Source organism: Rattus rattus, chromosome 11, assembly GCF_011064425.1.
Source record: "Rattus rattus isolate New Zealand chromosome 11, Rrattus_CSIRO_v1, whole genome shotgun sequence".
Taxonomy (NCBI): Eukaryota; Metazoa; Chordata; class Mammalia; order Rodentia; family Muridae; genus Rattus; species Rattus rattus.
Genome location: NC_046164.1, coordinates 13955441 through 13983057, shown reverse-complemented (window position 1 = coordinate 13983057; position 27617 = coordinate 13955441). Strand labels below are relative to the sequence as shown.

Sequence of the window (27617 nt, the reverse complement as noted above, 5' to 3'; positions counted from 1 at the left end):
TAAGTGGGCTGGCGAGGTATAGTGGGTTCCCTTTCTTGTGGACCCAGGTCTCACCCTGCAGATGCGTCGCCATGGGGTCACACAGGTCCCAAGACCATCATTTCATGGTCTTTAACTGTCGCGACAGAGCAGCTGTCAAACTTTGTAACAAATCTTTTTTTTTTTTTTTTTTGAGTCATTAGTTCTCACGTTTTTATTGGAGGGCAAGAGGGAAGAGGCCACTTCCGTCAGCAGAAGCATTCATGGGTTCTTGAGCCATTCCGAGCTTGGACCTGAGGCTCCTGTGGGTGGGCGGGCACATCAGGCATGCTCCCATTCTCTCTCAGGCACTGGGGAGTTGTCGGGTGTGGCCTCGTTGATCATGCCAGCATGCTTGGTGTAGGGGCTAAACAAGGGCATAATTACAGCGAGGCCCCAGACAGAGGAGGACACCACCAGCACTGGCTCCTTCGCCCAGGCATTCGAGTTCTTAAGGAAGGCGGAGGTTCTAGTGGCCATCTTGGTCTTTATAACAAGTTTTTAAGCAAATATAAATTTTCTCAGGGGTAAATTGGTTTGACTGGTCATATTATATGTTTATAAAAAACTGTCAAAAACACATTAAGCTGACCTGTCTTGTATTCCCTCCAGTAATATTTAAAAGGTTCAGGCGTCTCTTAGCTTTATCTCCACTTGCTAAGTTTTAAGGTAATTGTTGTTGGCATACAGACACGTGGGTCTCATTATGTCAGTGCAGTGCATAGCCCTTCGCTGGTCGGTTCACTCGGGCCTTTGGTATTGGAGCACTGTGTGAGGCTCCAGGTAACGGCCCTCTCTCAGATTACGGTTGGCAGATCATCTCCGTCTTTAGCTCCCCTTCATCCCACTGTGTCCTTGCCTTGCAGAAGCTGCTTAACTTCAGACAACCTCTGTGGTCGGTTCCTGGGATCCTTTTCTGACTTTCTAGTAAGTTCTAAACGTGTTAATACTGTTAATATTTTTATTTTAGCAATTCCCATAGATGTGTAATGTATTTTCCTCATGGTTTCATTTCCCTAATATCGGTGCTGAATATCTTTTTGTGTGGTGATATGTCCTGAGTCCATGTTCTAATATCATTTTGTGTGTTAATATGTCCTGAGTCCATGTTCTAATTTGAGGTTTCAGATTATTTATTTTTATTGAATTTGCAAGTCCTTTACCTGTTTGGAGTACACGTTTGTGAGGTGACTCACAGACATTTGTTCATGGTAAAGCATGTCTGTCTTTTTTCATATGCAAGCTTTACTTACTGTCGTTCCCGTGCCTCAAACCTGGAACCCAGGGAATTGTACATGCAGGCAGTAGGCACTGACCAATGAGCCACACTCTCGGTGTGTGTATATGTGTGTGCGTGCGTGTGTGTGCACGTGTGTGTTAGTGTGCGCACTATCACATGCTTCAGCGAGGACACAGTACGGTCCTGTCAGAACGGCTTAGATATCTCTGTTCCCTCTTTGAAGTCACAGCCCCACCTCCTCATGTTCCCTTTCCTATGGAACCCCTCTGTTGTCCTGCCGTCTGAGACTGTTACAGACAGTGATGTTCTTGGGCAGTTCGTCTTAGGAATTCCAATAGATACCTGAGGTGATGTACTGTATTATCCCCGAGTACAGTTTGTGTGTGCGCATAGATACTTACTATAAAGTGTGCACCGGACAAAATGATGAGGGGGCGATCAATGCCCTTGCCAAACAAGCCCGACAGCCTGCATTTGATCCCCCACATCCACACAAAGGTGAAAGGAGAGAACTGACCTTACACAGTTGTCCTCTGATGTTGTGTCTGTGCCATACACAGCACATGCTAGACTCCTATACTATACGCACCACCACCTCCACCGTCAATGGAATGACTTGTAATAAATGAGTGTCATTTAATGGAATAGAGTAGCCGTATGCACATGTATTACATCCTGTCCAGAACTGAGTAAGAGCTTCTCCTGCCCCCTTAGGATTTCAGCTCCCATTTAAAACCTTTGAATCATTTGTTTCTGGTAGATTTCTTTCAGTATTTTTAGACCAGGATTGATTCAGCTTAAATTAAAGATGGCTATCTTGCAAAGTATGTACAAACTGTGGCTCAACCAAACTGTAGCCATCAAACACATTTCAACTTTGATGGGGCTCATCTGTGCTCCTTTGTTTATCTCATTTGGGCCCCACTGTCACTAAAGGCAGAACTGAGGAGAGAGAGAGTAGAAATGGCCCTCCAAGGCAAAGTCACGTACTCATGGACTCTTGCAGAAAGGCGGCCTTGATTGTAAGAATTGTTTCCTAGGTGATCTTTGTCGGCTTCTGTCTCTTACGGTCGGGCCTCACCAGGCACTTGAACCCAGAACAGTCACCTTGCCTCAGTCTCCCAAGTGCACGGGTTATAGAATGCACTACCTGCCTGGCTGTAGGATTTTGAAATAGGGATGGGAACTTGAGAGTGGATAGGGGGCTGGGGAGCTGGTGTAAAATGCTTGCTGCACAAGCAGGAGAACCTGAGCTCCTTCCTCAGTGCCTATGTAAAGGCCAGGGGCTGGTGCCCAGGGCACAGACGGCCTAGTTGACTCTGTGAACTTGAGGTTCACTGAGAGTCCTCTCTCAGAAGCATTCAGATGCCTGATGTAGACTCCCGTCTGCACACACACACACACACACACACACACACACACACACACCATTGTATGGTTGTTGATACATGTTAGAACACTGATAAATGTTTCCTTATGATTAGACTAAACTGACAAAGTTTCAGTGATAGCTTCTGGTGTGACCAAAACACCAACTTTAAGGAGGAAATACTTATTTTTGACTCACGGTTTCAGAGATTTCAATCCATACTTGTTCGCTTCTACAGCCCTTGGGCCTCTAAGGAGGCAAGCACACCCTGGCGGGAGTGTATATAGTGGAAACAGTTCACTTTAATAGTGGTCAGGAAACAAGGAGAGGAAATGCCTGGGGTTCCGGTAGCTCAGCGTCCTCTTCAGAGGTGTGCCTCACCAATCTGACTGACCCTTGAGGACCTACCTATTTTAAAAGGTTTCCTTACCTTCTAATAGTACCTGAGTCTGCTGGCCTGACCGTTTAACACATGGGTTGTTGAGTGGTAGCTGAGATCCAAACTATAGTTATGCCTGTTGTACATAACACATTGCAGAAATCTAATGACTTATACTAATATTTCTTATCTCACAGTAAGTCTGTCCACAGCTGTATTAAAAGTGGTCAGATTGCTTTCCCCCATGTCTCAGCCATGGGAAATCATTGCTTCTAAAATGTATTTCTTCTTAGGGCTGAGGGCCCTAGCTTTTCACCGACAAGTAGAGGCCTCGCTCAGTCCCTCAGGTCCGAGGGGTTGCTTTACATGGTGACTTCATGGGCTGCAGGAGAGCCCTTCTCTCATACAGTTTTCCTCATACAGGTCTCTGAAATCAAATCTCTGTAGTCAAGAGCGCAGCACCCCGTTACCTTCCCACTTTCTGTAGCTTGGAGGTTGGTTACAGTTGTTACAGCAAGGGGGGGTCATAGGAAGAGGTGACCATCATGGGGTCACCATTACGCTGTGTGTGCCACAGAAACTTAAGGACATATTAGTAGCTACAGTCCATAATCCCACGTCACCCGCTTTGGTGTCTGACAAAAGCCGAGAGACGAGATGAATGACAGTTAAGTCTCTCATAGACCCGGTGCTCCGGTCAAGGCATGTCTGACCCTCAAAAGCTGCATATTAGTCATGTTCCCATTCTCACAGACATCCACCCCATACTTTACCATTTTGTACATGCCTCTGAAGTCTGGTCTGCACTGCCTGCAGCCCTCAGGGCAATCCTGCTTATGGGTGGAGAGACCTAGGGTCAGGAAACCCTTCAGAAACGATCCCAGCCCGTAAGGGTAGGAGATGGTTTAAGTTGGACCCCTTCGTTTCTGTCACCTAAGCAGAACTGTAGACCATGTCTACTGATGATATGACTCCCTCAGATATGCTTGTTAGTGAGGTGTGATCCTGTATGCAGATACTAAATTGTGTGTGGAGTGCGGTACAGTGAGGTCTGTACACTACAGTCCAGCTCCTCCTGATCCTGGTCGTGTGTCTTTAATCCTTGAAATATTCCTCTAAGTGATATACCCATTCCCCAGAGCAAACAACGAAGGCTTAAGCAGTTTGTAAGTGATGGACACTTAATTCAATAAAACAACCTTTGCTTTTTGCCTTGAGTCCACAAAGAAAGTTTCTAGACCTAAACTCTTTGGCTTGTTTTTTAAGTCAGTGGATTCCGTGTTTCTGAAGTTATGCCCTTTAGTTGTTTTTGCATTGTATTTTAAAGATGTGATTTCACTGGTGTAGCTAAGTGACCCAGGCGATGTTTGGTGTAAAGCTACAGGGTTTCTCCAGTGATGCCCAGTGTGGATGCATATATTGTATTGATAATTATAACCAACAATACCTTTTATCTTTGTGTTTTGCTGCTTTTTTAAATATTTCAGCAAACTGTATAATGAAATTGGAAGGTTTCAAAAGATGTCTAAAGCTTAGTGGCCACATCTATCGTCTGTCTTCTGACCCTTAAAAAAAAAAACAAAGAATAAATGGGATGTTTCAGAAGAGAGCTATTTAAAAGGAAGAGTGTTGCAAATGGCTTCAGAATCTACCAATGGGAAGCAAGCTAGGAGTCATGTGACAAAGGGGCGGCGTCAGCAGCAGCAGCAGCAGCAGGTGAGGAGCCGGTCCTCTGTCAGCGAGTGTGATGGCGACGACTCCTTCATCTTCGAAGCCAACGAAGCCTGGAAGGACTTTCACGGCTCTCTCCTGGGCTTCTATGAGAATGGGGAGCTCTGTGACGTCACACTAAAGGTGAGACCATTTTTCTTTTTCCAGCCCCTTTGGTGTATCATGAAAAATGAGACTTTCTGGACTTATATAAAAATCGTGTCATGTGTATTATGTTAGGATGTCTGGCTGGCTGGCTGGCTGGCTGGCTGGCTGGCTTGCTTTCTTTCTTTCTTTCTTTCTTTCTTTCTTTCTTTCTTTCTTTCTTTCTTTCTTTCTTGTGAGTATCTCTTGTGTGGCCCAAGTTAGCCTCAGAATCATGTCCTGCCTCACGGCTCCTGAACGTTGGGATTGCAGGCATGTGCTACACTGTACTTGGATCCACCTTTTTTACTGAAGAAATAGGCATGTTGTCACACTCATTTACTGCTGCTCTTTTTTTTATTGAAAATTTTTTCATACAATATATTCTGATCACGATATTCATTCCTATGTCTTCCAGTTCCTCCCCTGACCCAACCAACTCCACACCCTTTCTCTCTCTCTAGAAATACAAAAACCCAACCAAGGGGGCAAAAACAAAACTATGAGACACACACAAATCACAAAACCCCACAAAACCCACAAAATCAGAAATCATAATACACGAGCAAAAGACCAGTTAGGAAACAAGTGCCCAAAGCAATCTGAACAAAATGTCTGTAAAAATACCACTGAGAGGCTGGAGAGATGGCTCAGTGGTTAAGAGCAAATACTACCGAGGTCATTTTGTGTTGTCCATCTACTGCTGAGCCTGAGTCCTGCCCTTAAGTGTGACTCATGTACCCAGTGACACGCCACTCCATCGGAGGGAACAGATTTTCCCTTTGTAAGGGTCGTTTTTGGAGATGGCTTTTTGGATAGGGGTGGGAGCCTGTGTCCCCTTCCCTCGAGGCGCTGGGGCCCTCTCTGACTTGCACCTGTGTAGGCCCTGTGCATGCTGCCACAGTCGCTGTGAGTTCACATGTTGTCCATCCTGTTGTGTCCAAATGACTCTTTCCTCACCTCTGAGGAGTCAGCCATCACCTCTGCCTCTCACAGTCTTGCTGCCTCCTCTTCCACATGGCTCCCTGAACCCTAACCCTGAGGGGAGGGCTTTGATGACATCATCTCATCAGGACAGATGTTCCGATGTCTCTCACTGTCTGCACACTGATCACTTGAGTGTCTCCTCGGTATTAGTTCCCATCTGCAGGATAAAAGCCTCTCTAAAAATGGCTGAGTGTGGCACTGACCTATGAGTAGAGCAGAAGGTTGTGAGGAGTCATTTTGTTGCTGTGTTCTGTGTTTGGTTCCCCCCCCCCCAGGCCCATGATTCAGTGTCAGGTTCTTGCCTGACATGGGCTCCATCTAATGGGGTGAGCCTTGAATCAACTACACAGTGGTTGCTCGATCCTACAGTGTTGGCGCCAGCAATGCATCTCACCATGAATCTTTAGCAATGCATCTCGCCATGAATTGGTGCAGAACAACCAATGGGCTTTGCAGTAGCCTGAGGCGTTTGGGAGTTCCCACACGGCACTTTGGGCCAACCACTCATCTAGATGTAACCGAGTCCTGACCTGGGAGGTTTCTCTTAGTTGTGAAAGATGTCTGGTTGGCATTGTCTCTTTGGTTATGTGGTGACTCACTTACACTTCTGTCATCTATGTGTGTGTTTTAGGAAGCTTCTACAGTAGTGAATTTTCGTCTGACCCCATAAATGGTCCTTAGTGTCAGTCGTCCCTCTGACCACTCTCGTCATCCCTCACTCCAGTCAGTCATCCCACTTCAGTCTTCCCCTCCGCCCCACCTGTCTCTCCAGCATGGAATATCCTATTTCCCCTTCCTAGGAAGATCCTCTCCTCTCTGGAGCCCCTTACCAGGTACCCAACCTCTGTGGTTATGCAGACTGTAGCATGCACATTGAAGCCTTAAAAGCTACTATCCACATATAAGACACATACTCTATTGCCCTTTGGAGTCTGGGTTACCTCCAAATGCTGCTTTTATTCACCACTAAATATCATGATTTGACTTTTGAAATAGCAAATATTTCACTGTGTCAATGCCCCACGTTGTCACTATCCACCCATCAGTTAGCTATCATCTAGGTTGTTTTCAGTTCCTAACTATTACGGATAGGCAGGGGACGTGGATGAGCAGGTACCTGTGCTGTGGACAGCTCTTTGGGACTGTGCCCAAGAGTTGTAGATCCAACGTAGCTCTATTTCCGGTTCTTGAGGGACTGTCATGCTGACTTCCACAGGAGCAGTACACGTTCACTCCTAGCAAGTGTCTGTCTGCCTTCCCTGCATCCTCACCACACGGGCTGTCTTTGTTTTATTATCTTGGCTGTTCTGACTGATATAAGATGACATCTCAAAGTAGTTTTGATTTACATCCCCTGCTGACTAAAGGTGCCGACATGTCTTTAAGTGCTCCTCAGCCACCGCGGCTCATCTTCTGAGAGCTCTGCTTGGTCTGTGACTCATTTTTACGCTGGGTTATTCGTTTTCCTGATGTCCACTGTTTTAAGTTCTTCATAACTTTATCATATGTGTTATTGGTAAAGATACTTCCCCATTCTGTGGCCTGCCTCTTTGCTCAAGTAGGAGCTTCTCAGTTTGATGAGGTCCTGTTTATCAGTTGTTGCTCTTAGTGCCTGTGCTCGTGGTGTTCTGTTCAGAAGGTCTTCTGTGCAGGTGACTCCAAGGCTATCCCTCTTTTTCTTCTGTCAGATTCAGCGTATGGGATCGGGTCTTATGTTGAGGTCCTTGATCCATTTGGAGTTTGTTTTGTGAAGGGTGATGGTGTAGATCTGTTTACATTCTAATCTATGTAGTCTCCTGCAGGAAGCTGTTCAGTTTTACCAGCACCATCTATAGAAGATACTTAGTGTTTTTCTAGCATGTATCTCTGTCTTCTGTGTCAAAAATCAGGTGTCCATAGGTGTGTGCACTTCTATCCCAGTCTTTAATTCTGTTTCATCAATGAGCATGTCTGTGTTTACTCCCGTACCATGCTGTCTTTATTACTGTATCATAGGAGAGAGAGAGGAGAAAAGAGTGTGTGTGTGTGTGTGTGTGTGTGTGTGTGTGTGTGTGTGTGTGTGTGTGTGGTGTCCACATGAAACTGAAAAGTGTCCTTTCAGTTTTTGTGAAGAGTCTAAATGAGATGTCTCCATCAAATCCCTCCCCTCAGAATTCAGGGAGCCCCATGGTGTGTAGCAGGTCCTCTCCTGTCAGTTTAGCACTTTATGAGTCTCCAGAATGTGTCAAGAGAGGGTCTCTGATGCTTGTGCCTTCTCTTGGGGCTTTTTATTTTGTTTTTGGCTTGTCTTGTCCACGCTTAATAGTTTTTGTTTTATCTTATTTTGTCCTGTTTTGTTGTTATCTCCTAGAAGCCTGTTCTTTTCTGAGAGAGAGAAAAAGAGAGTGGATCCAGAGGGGGTGGGGGGAGGCAGGGAAGAATTGGGAGGAGAGGAGGGAAAACTGTATTCAGGTTATATTCTATGAGAAAAGAATCTATATTTAATAAAAGGGGGAAACCTCACTCAAACAGAAATAAGTAAATAAATAAATAATGTAGTTTAAAATAAAAAATTCTGTGGAGAATTGTGGTCAGGATTGCATTCAGTCTGTAGATTGCTTTTGGCAGGATGACCATTTCCTTTAAATCAATCCTACTGGTCCACAAGTGTGGGAAATCTTTCCATCTTCTGGTTTCTTCTTCAGTTTTCTTTTTCCAGTGTCTTAAAGTTTTTACTATACACATCTTTCACTTAATGGTTAGAGTTACCCCAGATACTTTCTGAGGCTATCGTGAAAGGTATTGCTTCTGTGAATTCTTTCCCAGTTCTTTGTTCGTATATAGGAAGGCTACCGATTTCTGTGAGTTAATTTTGTAGTGTACTTCTTTGCTGAAAGTGATTGTCAGCTGCTGGTTTTCCTAGTGGAATTTTCAGGGTTGTTTTCGTATAAGATCGCGTCATCTGCAAACAGCAGTGCTTTGCCTTCCTTCCTTTCCTGTTTGTACCCCTTGATCTCCTTCAGTTGTCTAATTCTCTAGCTAAGACATTGAGTACTGTATGTGCTGAATAGGTCTGGAGAGACTGGACAGCCTTGTTTGGGTCCTGATTTTAGTAGAAATATTTTGATTTTCTCTGTTTAGGTTGATGTTGGCTGTGGGTTTTATTATATGGAGTAATGTCTCTTGTATCCTTAGTCTATCTGGGACTTTTATCATGAACCTTGTCTGCATGTTATGAATGATCATGTGGTTTTGCCTTTCAGCAGTTTATACGTTGGACAGTGATCAATGTTCATATATTAAACCATCCCTGCATCTCTGGGATGAAGCCTACTTGATCACGGTGGATGATCTTTTTAATGTGTTCTTGGATTTCGTTTTCAAGTATTTTATTGAATATTTTTGCATCAATGTTCATCAGGCAAATTGGTCTGAAATTCTTTCTTCGCTGAGTCTTTGTGTGGTTTGGGTAATAGGTAGAATTCTGCATTAAACCCACCTGGCTTCGGGCTTTCTTTTTGTTTAGGAGACTTTTAATTTTAAGGACTGCTTTTGTTGTTGTTTTGGGGCTTTGTTTTGTTTGTTTGTTTTTTGAGACAGGATTTCCCTGTGTAGCCTGACTGTCCTGAACTTGCTCTATAGTCCAAGCTGGTCTCTCTGCTTCCCCAGAGCTGGGATTAAAGGCGTATGCCACCACCATCTGGAAGTTGTGGCCTTTTTTTGTTTTGAGAGAATTTCACACAAAATGGGGAAAGGGGAAATAATGGGATAGGAAGATTTAAATGAGATGGGGGGTGGGGAGCAAAAAAGCAAAAGAATACAAAGAGAAATAGTTAACACTAAAGACCTTCTAAAAAGTGCTGAGCAGAGGATCATAAATTATTATTTTAGATGCATACTGAATTGTGAGGATCATGTCTTGATGTGAATTCACCATGTAATTAGTGTGTTTCCTTTCATGATCATTGTGCTGGGGACAAGCATCATGAGATATAAGCACCCTAAAATCTGCTGTGCAGTTCCCACGTGAGGGAGGCCACCAATCATTTAAATCCCAGAGGGTGATGCTGAGGGGATGTGCGTAGTAAGTTGAAAGAAAAAGAAATGTGTGTAGTGAGCTGCATTTGCCACGAGGGGATTTGAAGTTGAGCCAGAGATGGGCGCATTAGTATAAGTTCAATGATAGCCAGAGGCGTAGAGGAGGATCCTTTGGTGATGTCTGAAAGGTGATCAGGGGAGGATCCATTAGTAATGTCTGAAAGCTGATCAGGAGAGGATCCATTAGTAATGTCTGAAAGGTGATCAGGGGAGGATCCATTAGTAATGTCTGAAAGGTGATCAGGGGAGGATCCGTCAGTGATGTCTGAAAGGTGATTAGAAGGATTTACATAAGAATAAAAATACTGCCTTCAGGTCATTTCAGGAGGTCAAATTGTTTATGTACTGTTATGTTTGCTACTGGAAATGTTTTTAAGTAATATATGTAAGGCAAGCTCTAGCATTATATATGGGTGAGCTTTTTGCAAACTCTTGTTTAGGTGCTGGTGAGTGAACTGGGTGCTTGTATGCTAAGCACATACTCCACTACCTCTCAGTGGGGCGTTTTGAAGGCACCTGGCTGGCTGGGGAGAATTCCTCTTGGCAGGCTCGTTTCATACCACCTACTCCTGGGTTTTATGTTACAGATCAATACAAATAGCACTTCATAGACACTGTTACTCCCATGTCATTATAGCTTGAGGATGCCCCACTTCTTTACTAAAGCTCAGGTTAATTTGTAATACAGACGCAGAGGGTAAGAGCCCCAGTAGCATGAGTGTTTTGCCTGTGTGCATGTCTGTGCACCACCTGTGTGCCTGGTGCCTGCAGAGACCGAAAGACGGCATCTGATCCTCTGGATTTGCAGTTAGGTGGTTGTGAGCCACTGTGTAGGTGCTGAGAACCGAACCCAGGTCCTCTGTAAGAGCAGCAAATACTTTTACCCATGAGCCATCTCTCCAGCCCCAGCCCTAGCCCTGTAGCAATTCTTAATGTTGCCAGAAGGTATAGTATTTATAATTTGGCTTAAAAATAACGCTAGATTTTTAAGCCAGTGATCATAGTCTCTATTAATGTTTTTCCAACAGTATGTGAAGGCATTGTTGTAATAATACTTCCCAAAAGGTGGGGAAAAGAGGTGAATTGGTTACATTGTAACCATTGATTCCTGACCTGAAAGAAGGCTGCTACTTATTTGTTACAGTTCTGAAGGCAGAGGAATTCAGGATAAAGATAGAGCAGGTTTGGTATCTGGCGAGGGCTACTCTATGCTTCTGAAGTGGCACCTCGGTGCTGCCCTCTCCCAGTCACTGTGTCTCACATGGTGGAAGGCAGGAGGGTACAAAGGCCTGAGCTAATTGGAGCTAGCCCTGTATAAGCCACTGATTTCATGATCTTAGAACCCACATGTGTCATATATATCATGGCACTTATTTCTGTGATGAAACCATACAGTTATTTTGTAGTTTATTATATGTTTTTTAGTCCAGTTTGAAGCACTAAGTTTATATATTTCTAATTTCTGATTAAATTTTTTGGTAACTGGTAATTATTTTTATGTACCAGGAAGGGAAATACAGAAATAAACTTTATAGACCATGTTGTAGTATATAACTTCAAAGAAGAGTTGACGTAGTGAAAGGCCGTATGTAGCGGTCCATTCTTTAGACTTAGGATGGATAGTTACAACAAAAGAGCATAGTTTGGTTTGGGAGGGCTTGGCTACATTTTAAGTTGCTTTTTGTTTTTAATTAAGAAATTAAAATAGAGTTGTAGAAAGAGTGTTTTATTTTAATCTACATGAAAATAATTCCCTGTCTACCTTAGTCATTGTTCAATTGCTGTGAAGAGACACCATGACAGGGCAACTTATGAAAGAATTTATTGGGGCTTACAGTATCAGAGGGTGAGTCCATGCCCATTGTGGCAGGGAGAATGGTGGAAGGGATAATGGTGGCAGTGAGGCAGGCAGGCAGATGACAGACAGACAGGCAGGAAGCAGGCAGGCAGACAGATAGACAGACGGGTAGACAGGCAGGCGGACACACAGGCAGCAAACAGGCAGCAAGCAGCCAGATAGGCAGTACTGCTGGAGCAATGGCTAGGAACGTACATGTTGAGACAACAATGTAGAGGCAGAGAGAGCTAGCTGGGAATAGCATGCCTAGAGTGCTACACCTCTTCTAACAAGGCCACACTTCCTAATCCTTCCCAAACAGATCCACATTGGGAACCAAACATTCAGATACATTAGATATGGGGGTCACTGTGTTCACACCACCTCTCTCACTCTTGATTTTTATTCCTTGGGTGGGAAGTTAGTATTAAAGTAGTGGTTCTCTGGAAACTGTGGGACTCTTCTACTGTGTGGTTCTCTCTCGGCCTGGGAATTGGACCTTCAACCTCACACATGAACGGCAAACCCCCTACCATTAAGCTATAGCGCTAGCCCTCAGATAATTGCTAAGATGTCATTTTTAGGCTGCTTTAAAGTGTTTACTGTCTCACAACATGATCCTCAAATATGAGGTCATTTAGAAAATAACAGTTCAGTGTGGCTCATTTAGGAGATGAAAATTGTCTGACTCTGAGAAGCTGGTCTAGACTGAAGGCTAAAGGATTCCAGCATTCGTGCAAGTTCCAGTTGTCCAGAGCGCCGTCCGCGGCAGTGTTCTCTAATGTGCAGCCATTTCAGTGTGTGTGTTGATTTGGACAGGTTGGCTCGAAGCTGATCTCCTGTCACAAACTGGTGCTGGCTTGTGTGATCCCCTACTTCAGAGCCATGTTTCTTTCTGAAATGTCTGAGGCTAAGCAGGCGCTGATCGAGATTCGAGACTTTGACGGCGATGCCGTGGAAGACTTGGTGAAGTTCGTCTACTCTTCGCGGCTCACTCTGACAGTGGACAACGTCCAGCCTCTGCTGTATGCAGCGTGCATCCTGCAGGTTGAGCTGGTGGCCAGAGCTTGCTGCGAATACATGAAGTTACACTTTCATCCCTCCAACTGCCTGGCTGTGCGAGCCTTTGCGGAGAGTCACAACCGAATAGACCTAATGGACATGGCGGACCAGTATGCCTGCGAGCACTTTACTGAAGTGGTGGAGTGTGAGGACTTCGTGAGCGTGTCCCCACAGCACCTGCACAAGCTCCTCTCCTCCAGCGACCTCAACATCGACAGCGAGAAGCAGGTCTACAGTGCTGCCATCAAGTGGCTTCTTGCCAACCCACAGCATCACCCTAAATGGCTGGACGAGACCCTTGCCCAGGTAGGACTCAGATGGGGACTGCGTGTTGCCCTGTGATGTCACTTGTCGGGAGGGTGTAAGGCGGCTCGGGAATTAACTCTTCATGGCCCGTGCAGTTTCTACACTAATGGTACATCTGATCGTTATGTAAAAGGCTTACATATTTAAAATATCCATGTGAAGTGGACAGTGTTTCCGTGAGTTGAAAATGGCTCCAGGAAAACAGTCCTACCAGTCATTTATAACTTATTGTATAATGATGTTCCTACGTTTTAATAAACCATTTTCCTAATGACAGTATAGTTATTCCTAATGATTATAGACCTCAAACTTGCTATTGTAGCCAAGGAGCCAAGTTTGAGAGTGGAAAGAACCAAATGGCATGACCTTGCACGGTAGAATTTATTTTGAAACCACGGAAGTGTCTGTCACGATCGTCGATGTTAACTGTCAGAGTGGGTGCCCTGGATAAGGAATTGGGAGGCAGGCCTTCCGAGGTCTGCACCCGATGTTCCCCTTCCTTCCTGTTGTTCTTCCTGTTCCCCTCCTTCCTCTTCCTGAGAAGTGAGGTGATGCTCCCTAGAGAGCAGTAGTGCTGTTTACTACCTTTTCTGAAATGAATGCGTTGTTAAGTTTTCCAATTGGTAAAAGCACTGGATCAGTAGGGATGCACTTCAGAGGCTGGAATGCTTGCCTACCGTGCATAAGCCCAGGCTTGGCCGCTCAGCGTAACATGAGCCAGGCGTGGTGATAGCTGCCTGCAGTTGGGCACTGACGATGGAAGGGCAGGGCCCCGTTGGAAAGCCTCCTTGGCTACAATAGCAAGTTTGAGACCGGCCTGGGCTGCATAAAAACCTTTCTCAAAACAACTAAAAACATGATGTTCTTAACCCAATTTGTTGTTATTTCCAGACAGGATCTAGCCTAGCCTAACCTGATACTCTATACCTCAGGCTGGCCCCAAGTTCGCAAGCCTTAAATCTTAGCCTCTCTGGTTCTGGGCTTACAGACACGAACCACTATGCTCAGTTATGGCCCAATTTAATAAAACTGTTAATAGCATTATTAAAATCTTAACATATTAAGAACAAATTACTTATATTTTTGCTCAGGAAGAAAACATTCAAGGGTGCGATTGTAATTGGATTTTTAAATCAGCGATTACTTTCAGCTTCTAATTTATTTCACATGTTACGGTTTTCCGTTTGGTAATGTTTTTATGAGGCCGGGCACGAAGGACAAGGGACGTACCATGAAGTCATAGCCACAGTGCTGAGGTCTGTGAGTCGGGATAATCTGTCCTCACTGTTTACATTTTGTATAACAACTGTTTGTGGCCTCAGGTCCGTCTGCCACTCTTGCCAGTGGATTTCCTCATGGGCGTTGTGGCGAAAGAGCAGATTGTCAAGCAAAATCTGAAATGTAGAGACCTACTGGATGAAGCCAGAAATTACCACCTTCATTTGAGCAGTAAACCAGTTCCTGACTTTGAGTATTCAGTCCGAACTACCCCGAGGAAGCATACTGCTGGTAATTATACATTTTATCACCTCACCACAAAGGGTGTGTGACATATCTGAGGGTGATTGGTTCTCTATGCCTAAATATGGTAGTGAGACAATTAGTGTCTGATTACCTTAGGTGATAATTGGTCGGCAGGTGTGTGTGTGGTCGTGATTCTCAGTGTGCGTCATTTAGTTTTACTAATGCACCAGTGTTTGGGTTGTTTTTGATGTTTGGTTTTATAAGACAGAATCTCACTGTAGCCCAATCTGTCCCCAGCCTCATGGCCCTGCCTCTGCCTCCCGAGTGTTCGATCACAGTCATGTGACACTGTGCCTGGCTTTAGAAGCCAATTTTTAACAAGGAACGCGAGTCCTACAAAATCTGAAGCAATGGCTGTCCTTAGAGCTCTTCCCCAACTCTCTAGGTAGAATTGGGTGCTCTCGGTGCCTTTCGAGTGCTGTGCTGGAGTTTGTGAGGCATGCTGCTCTGTAATCTGTGCACTGACACGTCTTGAGATTGACATGTTCCTCAGAAATGACTGTAGATCTGTAAGACTCGTGTTTATAGTGCCAAGCATTCAGCTGGACACACATTACACATTTCAGTATTTGCCATTGTGTTTCCCCAAGTCCAAAGGAAAACATAAACCACACCTAACATTTGCATGCAGGGCTGTGCCACACTCTCAGAATCGAAGGCTCTTACATTTAAGAAGATTGTAGCTTCTCATTGGTATTGGGCAATACCATTTTGGACTGTATTTCTCCAAGAACATACTAGACATTCACATATACAGTCACGGTCTCACATAGTCATAGGAACTTATAGAGTAGGGCTTTTTCTGCTTCTTTTTAAAAAAGATTTATTTATTTAATGTATGTGAATACACTGCAGCTGTCTTCAGACACACCAGAAGAGGGCATCGGATCTCATTACAGATGGTTGTGAGCCACCTGTGGTTGCTGGGAATTGAACTCAGGACCTCTGGAAGAGCAGTCAGTGCTCTTAACCTCTGAGCCATCTCCCTAGCCCATAGAGTAAGTTTTAACAAAAGAGCCAGCCATATGTCACATAAATGGGTTTTCTCCGTTTTAGGGAAGAAAAGACTAAGAATTAGGCTAGAGTTGTCTGAACCATACAGAAACGACAGAGAAAAGGATTTGCATGCTGATATTTTTGCTTCCATTTTAGGTTTTTTTTTTCTTTTATAGCATGCTTGAAGGTGACCTTGTGTGTCTTTCACTTAGAGAAAACGTCATCAAAGGATACAGTTACATTCTGGGATTGAGATTGTACTACTGTCAGTACATTTGACTGACCTTCATTATAAACTTGACTGTGTGATCTTTTAGGACTCCTGACTTCTCTGATTGGAGGTTCTGAGTTAGTGGAGGGGTCGTACAGGTGGGTTAGCTCGTTCTGTGGTTGCCCGCCCAGCACACATTAAACGCCGACCGTGTGGCAGGCTCTGGAATGGACATTAGCAATGCAGACACGCAGCCTGTGTTGGGGAACTTGGTCTTGCGTAGGGGGAAAGACAGACAAATTCTGCAGAGTGTCGCAGTGCTTTGCTGTGATCACCAAGTGTGGGCTGAAAAGTGTTGTCCAGATCCGCGTCAGAAGCCTGTGTCTTCCGGCCTCCAGATCTGGATCACGGGTGTGCCCTCCATTTCTGGAGTGTAGGTCATTCCAGATGTAGTCAAGCTGCCAACCAGGAATAGCCACCACAGTACCATGACACAGGTAGTTTAACACACAGGGACGAGCTTCCAGAGCTAAAGAGGAGAGGATGAGTGGATCATGAGAACAGAGACACCTGGATGTTCCAGACGCCAGAGTCAGGCATTTTCCAAACAAGTGGGCCGTGTGTGTATCCATGCTGGGCTTGTATTCAGGAGGGAAGCAATTAAGAGGTTGGTCAGTGTAGACAGCTCAGCCGTGGTGGAGATAGAGGTCCTCTTTACAGTACACAAATACACTTGTCATTTTTCCTAAATAAAAAAAAAAAGTTTATTAACTCTGTTACAACTCAAGCCAGGAAACTTGTAGTGAGTGAGGATTTAAAAAGAGAGGCAACTGTTGACTCGGATTCTTTGAAAAGTTCAAGGGGGCAGAGAGGAAATTAGATTTTATAACTCACCTTTTTAAGAAAAAGAACATTATTCAGAATCTGATAGTCGTTTCCACACTAATTACAAGTAAAGCTTAAAGGCTGTAGAACTGACCTACATCTTGTGGCTCTCCCTTTAGGTGTGCTGTTCTGTGTGGGTGGTCGAGGAGGATCTGGTGACCCCTTTCGTAGTATCGAATGCTATTCTATCAACAAAAACAGCTGGTTCTTTGGACCAGAAATGAACAGCCGCAGGAGACATGTGGGTGTGATCTCTGTGGAAGGTGGGTCTGCTGCCGCCGAAGGTCGTATCGCAAAACTGGTGCTTTTCTTAATAGCATGAACTTTGAAATTTTCTTTCTTTCTGTGACAGTGGGTAGGTAACATAGCATGCTGGTATTTAAATTAGCATATTGGTATATAAATTTAAAAATGAGGGGCAGGGGAAAGTGAAATTCCCGTGTCTGGGCATGGCAGCAGCACACACTTACAATCCCAGCATTTGAAGACTGGAGCAGGAGGGTTTTAGTTCTAGGCCAGCCTGAGCCACGTGCATGGCGAGCCCCTGTTTCAAATTACCAAGGACTAGAAGTGTGACACACAGGCAGATGTCACTTATGTATGAAATATCCGAGGTCAGTTATAGTAAATGTTTCAGTTCTAAATCAGTCTTGGTTTTTATTACTGTGTTTTCGAGAGACGGTCTCTAGCCCCTGTGTACCTGAGGCTGATCTTGAATTCCTGATCCTCCTGCTTCTGCCTCTCAAGAGCTAGGCCTGCAGGCATGCGCCACACGTCCAGTTTATGCAGTGCTGAGGGTTGACTCGAGCTTCCTGCGTGAGAGACAAGAACTCCACCAGCTGAGCACACCCCCAGCTCCTAAATTATTTTTTATATATTTTAAGAGTTTTGGTTTTTTTTTTTTTTTTTTTTTTAATGTGTAGGACTATTTGCCTGCTTGTATTTATGTGCACTTGTGTGTACCTGGGCAGCAGGGGGCAGCAGGGCCACCGGAACTGGAGTTCCAGACAGCCCCCAGCCTCCACATTGATGCTGTTGGGTCCCCTGTAAGCGCACCCAGCACTCTTAACTGCTGAGCTGCCTCCCCAGCCTCTGTATTTCCAAAAGCATCTGCCCTCTTATAAGACAAGGAAAAGGTGACTCTTAAAATCTAACATTTCCTATGGTTCTGAAGTTAATTAAGTTTTAGAAATGATTTAAAATCTCCATTTCCATAACTGTACAGTGTAGGGAAATGCCGAGGGTATAGCTTGATGAAAGAACACAGTCTCCCTCGATTTCTGCATTTCCATTCTATTCAGAAAAGGTTGATCATTTTGTATTAAGTTTCATGCTTTATAATTTGCTATTAGCCTTTTTCAGTTGTATTGACCTGTTTTGAAGGCAGAATTAATGATTTCATTTACTATTAATAAAGAGTGGTGAACCCCCGGAAGTTAGCGTTTGAGAGCACGTACACAGCTATACACAGGCGTCTGGTGAGAGCTCCACTTTCACTTCTGCGGGTGACATGGATCAGTGTTGAACAAAAGGCACTGTGAAAAGTTATTTATTATAACATCCTAGTTCTAAGTGTTTACACGTGAATAGCCTGGGTATCGCTCTTAGGAGTCAGATCAAAGGCCCCTCTGTTTGCAGGGAAAGTGTATGCCGTGGGCGGCCATGATGGGAACGAGCACCTAGGCAGCATGGAGATGTTTGACCCTCTCACTAACAAATGGATGGTGAAGGCATCGATGAACACCAAGAGGTGGGTCCGCCAGCAAATCCTCCTGAATTATAGCGTCAAGTAAAGGAGGCAGAGACCGAAAAATCTCAGCTGAACGGTTTTCGCCTTTTAGAAACATCTTCTCCTCAGCCCATTTTGTGAATGCATCCAGGCGGATGCTTTGTTACGTTTTTTTCTGTGTTTAAGAATGGCATGGTCTGGGCACGGAGAGGTGGCTCGGCGCTTAGGTGTGCTGCTCCTCCGGGGACCCAGGTTCTGTTCCCACTCCCACACTGGGCGTGGCTCCAACAGATCGCTACCCTCTGCGGATTCCTCTAGCACCCCACGTGCACCGTTTAAATGTGCATTTTAAAGTGTCTCAGTGGGCTCACCTTCCAGCCCCATCCTGGTAACCACATTCTGCTGTGAAAGGCCTGGATGCTCCTTTTGAAACTCTTTGTTTGAAACAATTTTAGATTTTTTTTTTTTCAGAAAAGTTGGAAATCTAGTAGCACCCTTTGTTTAACTTTATTTAAATTCTTTTTTGCAATCATGTATGTATGTGGTGAGGAGAAGGGAGCTGCGTGTGTGGAGGTCAGGGATAGCTTGCAGAAGTCAGTCTCTCCTTCCATCCTGGTCAGACTCCGTCGTCAGGCTCAGTGAGTGCCTTTACCTCCCGGGCCACCTCAGCAGCCCATGGTTTTGCTTTGTTGCGGGAGACAGGATCTCATGTCAGTGTGGCAGACCTCACACTTGCTATCCAAAACTGTAGAGTTACAGCTCTCAGGGGTCCTCGGGTGAAGTTCATGTTGCCTACTCCACCACAGAGTCACTGCTAGTGTCATGGAGGAGGAGGTCAGGGGTGCTACAAAACCCCCACTGCTGTAGAGCAGCCCTCTACAGCCAGGAATGCCTGGAGTGGCCACCACCATGCCAAGGTAGAGAGTACACCGTGCCCTGTGCCCTTCACCCAAGCTCCTGGTGTGTTAGCATCTCACAGTCGCGTCAGAAATACAGACAGCCTCGATACAGGCAGACAGAAATAAGCCTCGATACAGACAATACTGTCAACTCGTGCAGTTTCTCCATATATTTTTCTTTACAGGTTGGTGGGTGGGTGGGTTAGTGGGTGGGTGGGTTAGTGGGTTGCTTGGTGGGTTGGTGGGTGAGTTGGTTGGTTGGTTGGGTGGGTTGGTGGGTTGGTTGGTGGGTTGGTTGGTTGGTTGGTTGGTTGGTTGGTTGGGTGGTTGGTTTGTTGGTTGGTTGTTTGGTTGTTTGTTTGGTTGGTTGGTTGGTTGGTTTGTTGGTTGGTTGGTTGGTTGGTTGTGGTTGGTTGGTTGGTTGGCTGGTTGGTTGGGTGGTTGGTTGGTTGGTTGGTTTGGTTGGTGGGTGGGTTGGTTGGTTGGCTGGTTGGTTGGTTGGTTGGTTGGTGGGTTAGTTGGTGGGTTGGTTGGTTGGTGGGTGGGTTGGTTGGTTGGTGGGTTGGTGGGTTGGTTGGATTTGTGTGGATGTGTGCAAGTGCCCACTGAGGCCAGAGAGGGCATCAGGTCGCATGGAACTAGACGTACAGGTGTTTTGAATGGGTTAACAGGAATTAAACCCCCGTCCTCTGTAATAGCAGCAAGTGCATCTGACCACTGAGCCATCCCTCCAGCCCCTCCTTACCCATTCTTAGATTTTTAATTGGTTTTACGTACCTCCTCTATTGGCTGACAACTTGATAGCGTATGATTAGAAATTGACAGGTATGACAATATTACAATATTCCTAACCTTAATGGAAATGCATATAATATTTCTCTTAACTATTATACTAATTATGATTAAAGCTTATTATTATCTTGTTAAGAAAATAGCTCTCTCAATTTCTGTTTTCTTTACTGATTTTAGGATTAGTGTTAATATATTAATTTTTATCTAATAAATTGAACTATACTTTGATTATTGGAACTTGTGTAAAGGGAAGATTGTTGTTTACATGACTCAGTAATTTAACCTCTTGTAAATTTTTATTAATGATTTGAATAGTAACTTGCAACATCCTGAGATGAAGTAGCAGCTAAAATCATGTCTTGAAGTCAGTAGATTGGAGATACAGCTCTGTATGGTGCTTCCCTAACATGCCAGAGGTCCCGAGCTGGATGCCCAGCTCCTCAGAGTGACAGCCAGCAGCAGCAGCAGCAACAACAAAAACAAGCAGGCCAAATGTTCTGTCCGCAAAACCCTTGAGAAGGTGTCAGACAAGGCCTGTGTCAAAGCCTGAAACACCAGTTACGCAGGACTACGGGGTGGGGATCGGTTTTGCGGATGCTTCGTGTAGAGTAAATTAGCTGGCCTGTGCCAGTATGAGGCGGAGGTCTCGGAGGATACAGTGGAGAGTTCACAGTACATTCAGTACAGTGACGAGAGCTCCAAGGGGACACAGTCACGCTGCTCTTCACGCGCTCCCTCTGCACGTGACGGCAGCTGCACTGTTCTCACGGTGCCGTGTGCCGGCTCTGTCAGCGTTTTAACTTTGCTGTAGGTGTGTGTTTGCAGCTAATGCAAGCTGTTTATACAGAATTACATGCTTACGGTTTGAACATGAAGCGTATGCAGGCATGCTCAGAAGTTGAAGGAGGTAAACACAGGGATGCTGGCCTGGGCTGCATTAAGGAAAGACTAGCAGGAACGCACCAGGAAGGTGCTGTGAGAAGAGATGGACATGGCGTGGCCACCGGGACCAGAGCAGTTCATGCTCGCTCGTCACCAGAAAGCTTAAGGAGTGGCGAGGCTGAGGTTTACTTTCCCAGTGTTACGGGAAGTGGGAGGTGGGTCCTAGAACCAGCTCTGAGTGAAGGGTTTATCCCCTGAGGACCTAAGGCTACTGTAGCAGCTCTAGAACAGCTCATCCTGTAGGAGGTGTAGTCTCTCCTTTTCTCTCGTCCAGATAACAGTGAGTTAACTTCAGTAGGGGCTAAGTCTTCCTTCAAAGCAGAGTAAGCAAATGCCCGTCAGAAATGCAGCTCGTGAAGGGGTGAGTGCTCTTTTGCCAGACGTTTTAATGAAACCCTGCAACAGGGTGAACTCATGCATTCAGAACTGAAGTTGACTTCTTAAATCCACAGCAAACTGTTTTCTTATCAAGCCATTAATTTCTCGATTATATAACTGTCTACTTACTAGTTGAACACTTGGGTTTCTTTATATCGTTTTGTTGGGGTTTTGAATTATTATTCATTCTGAATTTAAAGCTCATGAGTAGAGTTCATGCCTGGTAGAAGCAAGGCCCTGGGCCCAACCCTCAGAAAAAAAAATAAATAAAAGAGGAAAAACAAGAGCTTGACCCAAGTTTCCAGTAGTCTGTATAGGTCGTGCTCTCCAGTCAAGGGGCAACCTGAACACCAGTTCAGAAACATTAACACAATAGGACTCTGGACACAGGGCATATCCTTTGATGGTTCTCTTCAGAAGTGCCTTGCATTGATACAAAATGTCTTCTTTTTCCTGAAGCAAACTCAGATACCAAAGCAGCTTAATTGTTTTTGTAGGCGAGGGATTGCCTTGGCCTCCTTAGGGGGCCCGATATATGCGATTGGAGGGTTAGATGACAACACTTGCTTCAGTGACGTGGAGAGATACGACATCGAATCTGACCAGTGGAGTACGGTGGCGCCAATGAACACTCCCCGTGGAGGTGTCGGCTCTGTGGCTTTAATCGTAAGTTACACAGCCCCTTCCCGTGACGAGGCACCAGGCACAGCCCTGGTCAGCACAGTCTGGCTCAGGTCAGCACTGCAGCATTGGCTAGTACTAAATTGTTTGTGAAATACCGATTTTCCGACATTCTGCTCACCTCTTGGGACTGTGGGGAAATCCACCTGAAATCTGTTGCATGCTCTGTTTTCTCCATGCAGAACCATGTTTACGCAGTGGGTGGCAACGATGGTGTAGCTTCCTTGTCCAGTGTGGAAAGGTATCACCCACATCTGGATAAGTGGGTGGAGGTGAAGGAGATGGGCCAGCGGAGAGCCGGCAATGGTGTTAGTGAGCTTCACGGCTGCTTATACGTCGTTGGTGAGTACACACTCTCTCTAATCCAATCTGTCAAGGTCCGCGATGACAAATGCCACGGCATGATCCAGTAACAAACCGTTACCACCTTTAACCGTTAGTAGGAGTCCTGAGGTGTACTTTGAATGCTTAAAGCTGACATTAATGCTTGATTTAAATCCTATTTAAAACTCCTGCCAGGTGTGCTGGCACATGCCTATAGTTCCAGCACTCAGGAGGCAGAAAGAGGTGGGTCTCTGTGAGTTTGAGGTCACCCTGCTCTACATAGTGGGTTCAGGTAAGCCAGGGCTACAGAGTGAGACCCTGTCTCAAAAAATGAGCAAATCCAAAGGCAAAACTTACATCATATCTAAAGGAGGTATAATCCACTTGCATTCAAAGGAGAGGTATTGTAAATGTAGGAATGTAAATACGCCTTGCTAAAATAAACCTTAAAGGGTCTCAAGACTTGCTTTTCCCTCCGTCTTATTTCAAAGCAAACTACACTAATTAAGAAAACCAGTGACTTTTCCACATGATGCATATATGTTAGTCTTTCCCCTGTTCTTTGACCGATTGAAGTGCTGAGTTAGAGGACTCAGCTGTGCTTTAGAGCTGCGCTTTCTCAGATTCTTAACTATGAAAGAATAATCTGGACTGATGCCGTACTGGGAAGGAGGCAGCCAGGTCATGTATCGTGGCAGCTCCTGGGTGGTGTATCGGTGCAGCCCCACACAGCCTCCAGCCGAGTGCTGATTGGGAGCCGGGACAGGAATGCCCAGCTCTCAGGAATTAGAGACGGTGTATGTGAGCATCGACCCAGCATCCAACACAGGAGCGCTAATCAGCAGTCTTTCCTCACAGAAGGAACGGCTGGAGAGGTCCGTGCACACGTTCTACATCGTAGGATGCACTGATGCACTGTTTGGGGTTTTATTTCTACAGTTCTCGGTAGGAGAGCGTGTTATTGATATTATTGTTAAATATTGGAAGTGGAAGGAATGCTGTCTCTTCTGTGCTCTTGCCTGAAGAAGGGAAATAACACAGCTCCCCTCAGCCCACCCAGGGCGCAGGAGTCAGTTGTAGAGAGCCGATTCCCTGGACTCTCTGTAGAGGAGTGTGTGCAAACCAAAGTTCTATGGTGCGGCCTTTCACACCTCCAAACCAGGTCACACTGTGTGTCCCTGGCACAGGAGTGTCAGTCTTGCTGCTACTTAGCCAAGCCTTTGGGGGCTTTGTAGCTGACAAAACAACAATTCCAATTGAGCGTTAAAGCGGCCCTCTCAGGAGCTGGGGACAGCTCAGTGGCAAGGCCTTTGCCCGGCGTGCAGGCTTCAATCCCGAGCACTGAGAGCTACAGCAGCCAACATCCAGCGACGTTCAGATCCTCCTTAAAACAGGCACAGCCGGTGTGAGTGCCACAGGATGCGGGGTGGGCGCCTCTAATGGCTTTGTCTCTCTCTGCCTTGATTTGTTGTTAAGGCTGAAGCTACGCTAAGGCTTCTTGTGTGGCAGGCAAGGCCTTGACTATTGAGCTGGGTCCCAAACGAGCCATAGCACACGTAACCGCTCAAAACCGGATCTTCCACATCCGAATGAGCAGTGCCGGGCTTGCGGCACGAAGAGAGAATTATGTTCTGATGAGACTTGATAAGCATTTGCCCAAATCCATCTGGTTATATACATAATTTAGTGACATAACAAAGTCAACCCCATTAGAAGAGTTTAACCTGATTTTTTTTTTTAAACTGACCTTGTTTTTAAAGAAAGGGTCGCAGTAGCAGCACCTCTTCATATCAGGAAAACGGGTGGACTGCTGCTCACTTAGCAAGGACCTGGGAAAGGGGGAGGTGACAGTGACACACCAGGCACCACTCAGGGATGTGCTAAGTCACACTCTGTTAAAGACCGTTTCTGTAGGCCTCGTGGCCGGAGGAAGACATGGCTGTGGCAAGGACAGACGAGGTTTCAGTCATCGCCCACTGTCTCAGTAACTCTGCTGGCAATGATGGTTTGAAGACGAGCCCTGGGGCAGGAGAGATGGCTCACAACCACAGACACACACAGACACACACAGACACAGACACACACACACAGACACACAGACACAAACACACAGACACAACACACACAGACACACACACACACACAGACACACACACACACACACACAGACACACAGACACACACACACACACACACACACACACACACACACACACACACACACACACACACACACACACACACACACACACACACACACACACACACACACACACACACACACACACACACAGGAAGCAGTCTTGCTTCTCTGAGTCTCAGCACAGTTTATGACATGACTGCTTTCTCCCTCCCCATAAATCCACCTTCTTTTTCACTTCAGGATTTTAAACCCAGACATGGCGGCGTACACCCACAGTCCCAGCACTGAGGAGGCTAAGGCAGGGATACACCTTGAAACCTTGTCTCAAAAACCAAGAGAAAAATGTTTCAGCTTACTGATTAAATAGAGTTAAATTACAGAAAATTGTACTTGGTGGTGGTAGTGAGGTGTTAAGGTAATTTTTCCTCTAAATCATTCTAAATAACTCTCAAAGATTGAGGGTTTGACTTTGTTTGTTTTGTTCGTCTCGTCGTGTTCGAGACAGAGTTTTTCTACGTAGCCCTAACTATCCCGAAACTCACAAGCAGGCTTCAAACTCATGGAGGTCACAGGTCCTACCCTCTGCCTTCCAGTGCTGGGATTAACCGTGTATACTGCAAGACCCGTTAAAAGCTTGAGTTTTATGGCTGTTGAGTTGGGATTTAGGGGTCAGTTTTTATGAGATGCACTGCCATGTTTAAATATCGCTTTCACAGGTGGTTTTGATGATAATTCCCCTCTGAGTTCGGTTGAGCGGTACGACCCTCGGAGCAACAAGTGGGACTACGTGGCAGCGCTCACCACTCCCAGGGGTGGCGTAGGGATTGCGACGGTGATGGGCAAGATCTTTGCGGTCGGAGGCCACAACGGCAATGCGTACCTTAACACAGTGGAGGCGTTTGACCCTGTGCTGAATAAGTGAGTACACACTGTCTCTGTCAGTGAGGGCTTTGCCCACAGCTAAGGCCGAGTTCTTTATCGTCCTTCATTCTCCCTCAGCAGATCCCTGAGACCACAGACAGAAGCAACCTTTACACTATAGCTAGGCTTCGCCTGTTTATACAGGCGGAAGATAAAGCCCAGAGCCTGTGTTGCCTGCCAGTGGGACCCTTCCCTCCTCCTGGGCTTCCTCCTGGGCTGCCTCCTCAGCCTTAACAGGAAAGGAGGTCTAGCTGCAGCTTGCTATGCCCTGTCTGACTGATCTCCATGGGAGGCCTTTCTGAAGAGAAGGGAGGAGGGGTGGATGGTGGGGGCCCAGGAAGGACTGGGAGGGAGGGGCACAGGGAGGGGAACTGCAGTCAGGTTGTAAAAATTAGATTTTAAAAAGATAAAGTTCAGTGTATGACGTAGGCACGGTATGGTTAGCCATCACTAATAAACTGGAAGGTTTAAACAGCATGCTGGGGTAACTCTGCCCCACCGCTGCTCCTTCCCTTAGCACCGTTAGTAAGTAAAACAAAGGTTATTCCAGCAAAAGGACCCAATACCATGACAATTGGGCCAGCTCTAAGTGACACCCCAGTCAGAGGCTATCCTAGGCAAGGCAGGACAGCCTAGCATCTAAAAGCTAAGACATTCCTGGAAATTTTCACTTAATATTTTCAGACGGGCTTGCTGTAGATAACCGAACCTGTGAAAAGCAAACATGATATTCCTGAGGGGCAGGAATATTATGTTATTAATAGAAAACTTTGGGACATCTTTTCTCCCTCTAGGAACTTGCTGTCTTTTAAAACCAACCCCATAGTCCTGAGTGTTGACTTTGGCCGGGTTCCCTGTGCTCTGTGGTGACAGTTTGTCCTGTCTTTCCAGATGGGAACTGGTCGGACCTGTGTCTCACTGCCGAGCTGGTGCCGGTGTGGCCGTGTGTGACTGCTTAACTAGCCAGATCCGAGACGTAGGTCATGGGTCCACTAACGTGGTTGACTGTATGTGATTAAGTCCCAGCAACAAGGATACAGTGCCATCTGATGGACGGGACGACAGCCTTTGGACATGCGCATTTGATCGTGACCACAGCTACTGTCTTTGAGTGTCAGCTGCTGTAAGTAGGTCTGTGGGCTGACGGTGAGAGCTGCTAGTCACAGAGTGAAGTGAGCGGTTCCTGCTTCAGCAGACAGTGGAGCGGGCTGGAAGCAGCCTGTCTGTGAGCCCATTCTTGCTCTGAGAGACGTTTCATGTAGTGCCAAACCTTAAAATAGCTGTTTATTTTGATGAATAAACTGTAATTTATTGAGTTTTATCTGTTCTTTTTCCTGAAGAAACTAACTTCAGGCAGTAGATTTTTCCCCAGAGGAGAGAGAAGTCCAGTCACCCACATGAGAACTTGAGGCCTGCTCCCTGGAGGATCGCTCTACACGGTGCTGGTGAATGTATGTCTTGCCTTTTGTCTCCAGATGGTGACTTTCAGCTCTTGGGTGTTTATGAAGTAGGGAAAATGTTTGTGTGTTTCTGAGACGTTCTTGAAACCACATTAGTGTCTGTAAGAAGGCCTTGGCCTCCATGTGGAGTTTTAGAACCACAGGACACAGCTGTGCCTGCTTCCTCACCAAGTGTCCTGGCCGCCACTCTTTTCCCATTCGTGAGCGTTCCTTGGTGATGACCATGGCTTGGCATGAGTGCAGCGCCCAGTGAAAAGACTGAGAAGGATGTATGAAGCCCACGCCCACCTAGGGAGGCTGTAGAGGCTCCTTTAACCTTGTTCTTCGGGTTAGTCGTTGGCTTTGGAGCCAGGACCCATTTTCTCTTACTCTGTCACTTGTCGCCGTCTTGGGTTTCCTAATTGTACAAAGCTGAATTTATTTATTATCAGGACATGAATGCGTTTTTACAAAATTCCTTTCTGCAGTATAGTCTGATGATTAGTTCCAGTTTGTCATTAATCAATAAAATATGTTGCTGGTAAAAACAGAAAAAAAAAATGTAAACTGCTAGTTTTTTCATTAATGTCCTCCAGCGGATTTATTGATACTTTATTGAATATT

General features: G+C 45.6%; 1 protein-coding gene and 1 pseudogene across 1 annotated transcript; one reads left to right on the top strand and one right to left on the bottom strand.

Moving 5' to 3' along the window:
- Nucleotides 1–240: 240 nt before the first annotated feature.
- Nucleotides 241–513, bottom strand: LOC116912677 (annotated as a pseudogene).
- Nucleotides 514–4499: 3986 nt separating this feature from the next.
- On the top strand, nt 4500–27542 carry Klhl8 (kelch like family member 8). Its single transcript, XM_032916329.1, has 9 exons — nt 4500–4860; nt 12581–13129; nt 14452–14638; nt 16865–17008; nt 18384–18495; nt 21983–22151; nt 22349–22508; nt 25350–25551; nt 26446–27542. The coding sequence occupies exons 1-9, from the start codon at nt 4642–4644 to the stop codon at nt 26567–26569; spliced, it is 1866 nt and encodes a 621-aa protein (XP_032772220.1). The 5' UTR covers nt 4500–4641; the 3' UTR covers nt 26570–27542.
- The last annotated feature ends 75 nt before the right edge of the window (nt 27543–27617 follow it).

Coding starts and splice junctions, on each gene's coding strand:
- Klhl8 (XM_032916329.1), top strand. CDS start 4,642: ATGGCTTCAGAATCTACCAATGGGAAGCAAGCTAGGAGTCATGTGACA. Junction 14,639..16,864: donor CCCGAGGAAGCATACTGCTG/GTAATTATACAT, acceptor CTCTCCCTTTAG/GTGTGCTGTTCTGTGTGGGT. Junction 25,552..26,445: donor TTTGACCCTGTGCTGAATAA/GTGAGTACACAC, acceptor CTGTCTTTCCAG/ATGGGAACTGGTCGGACCTG.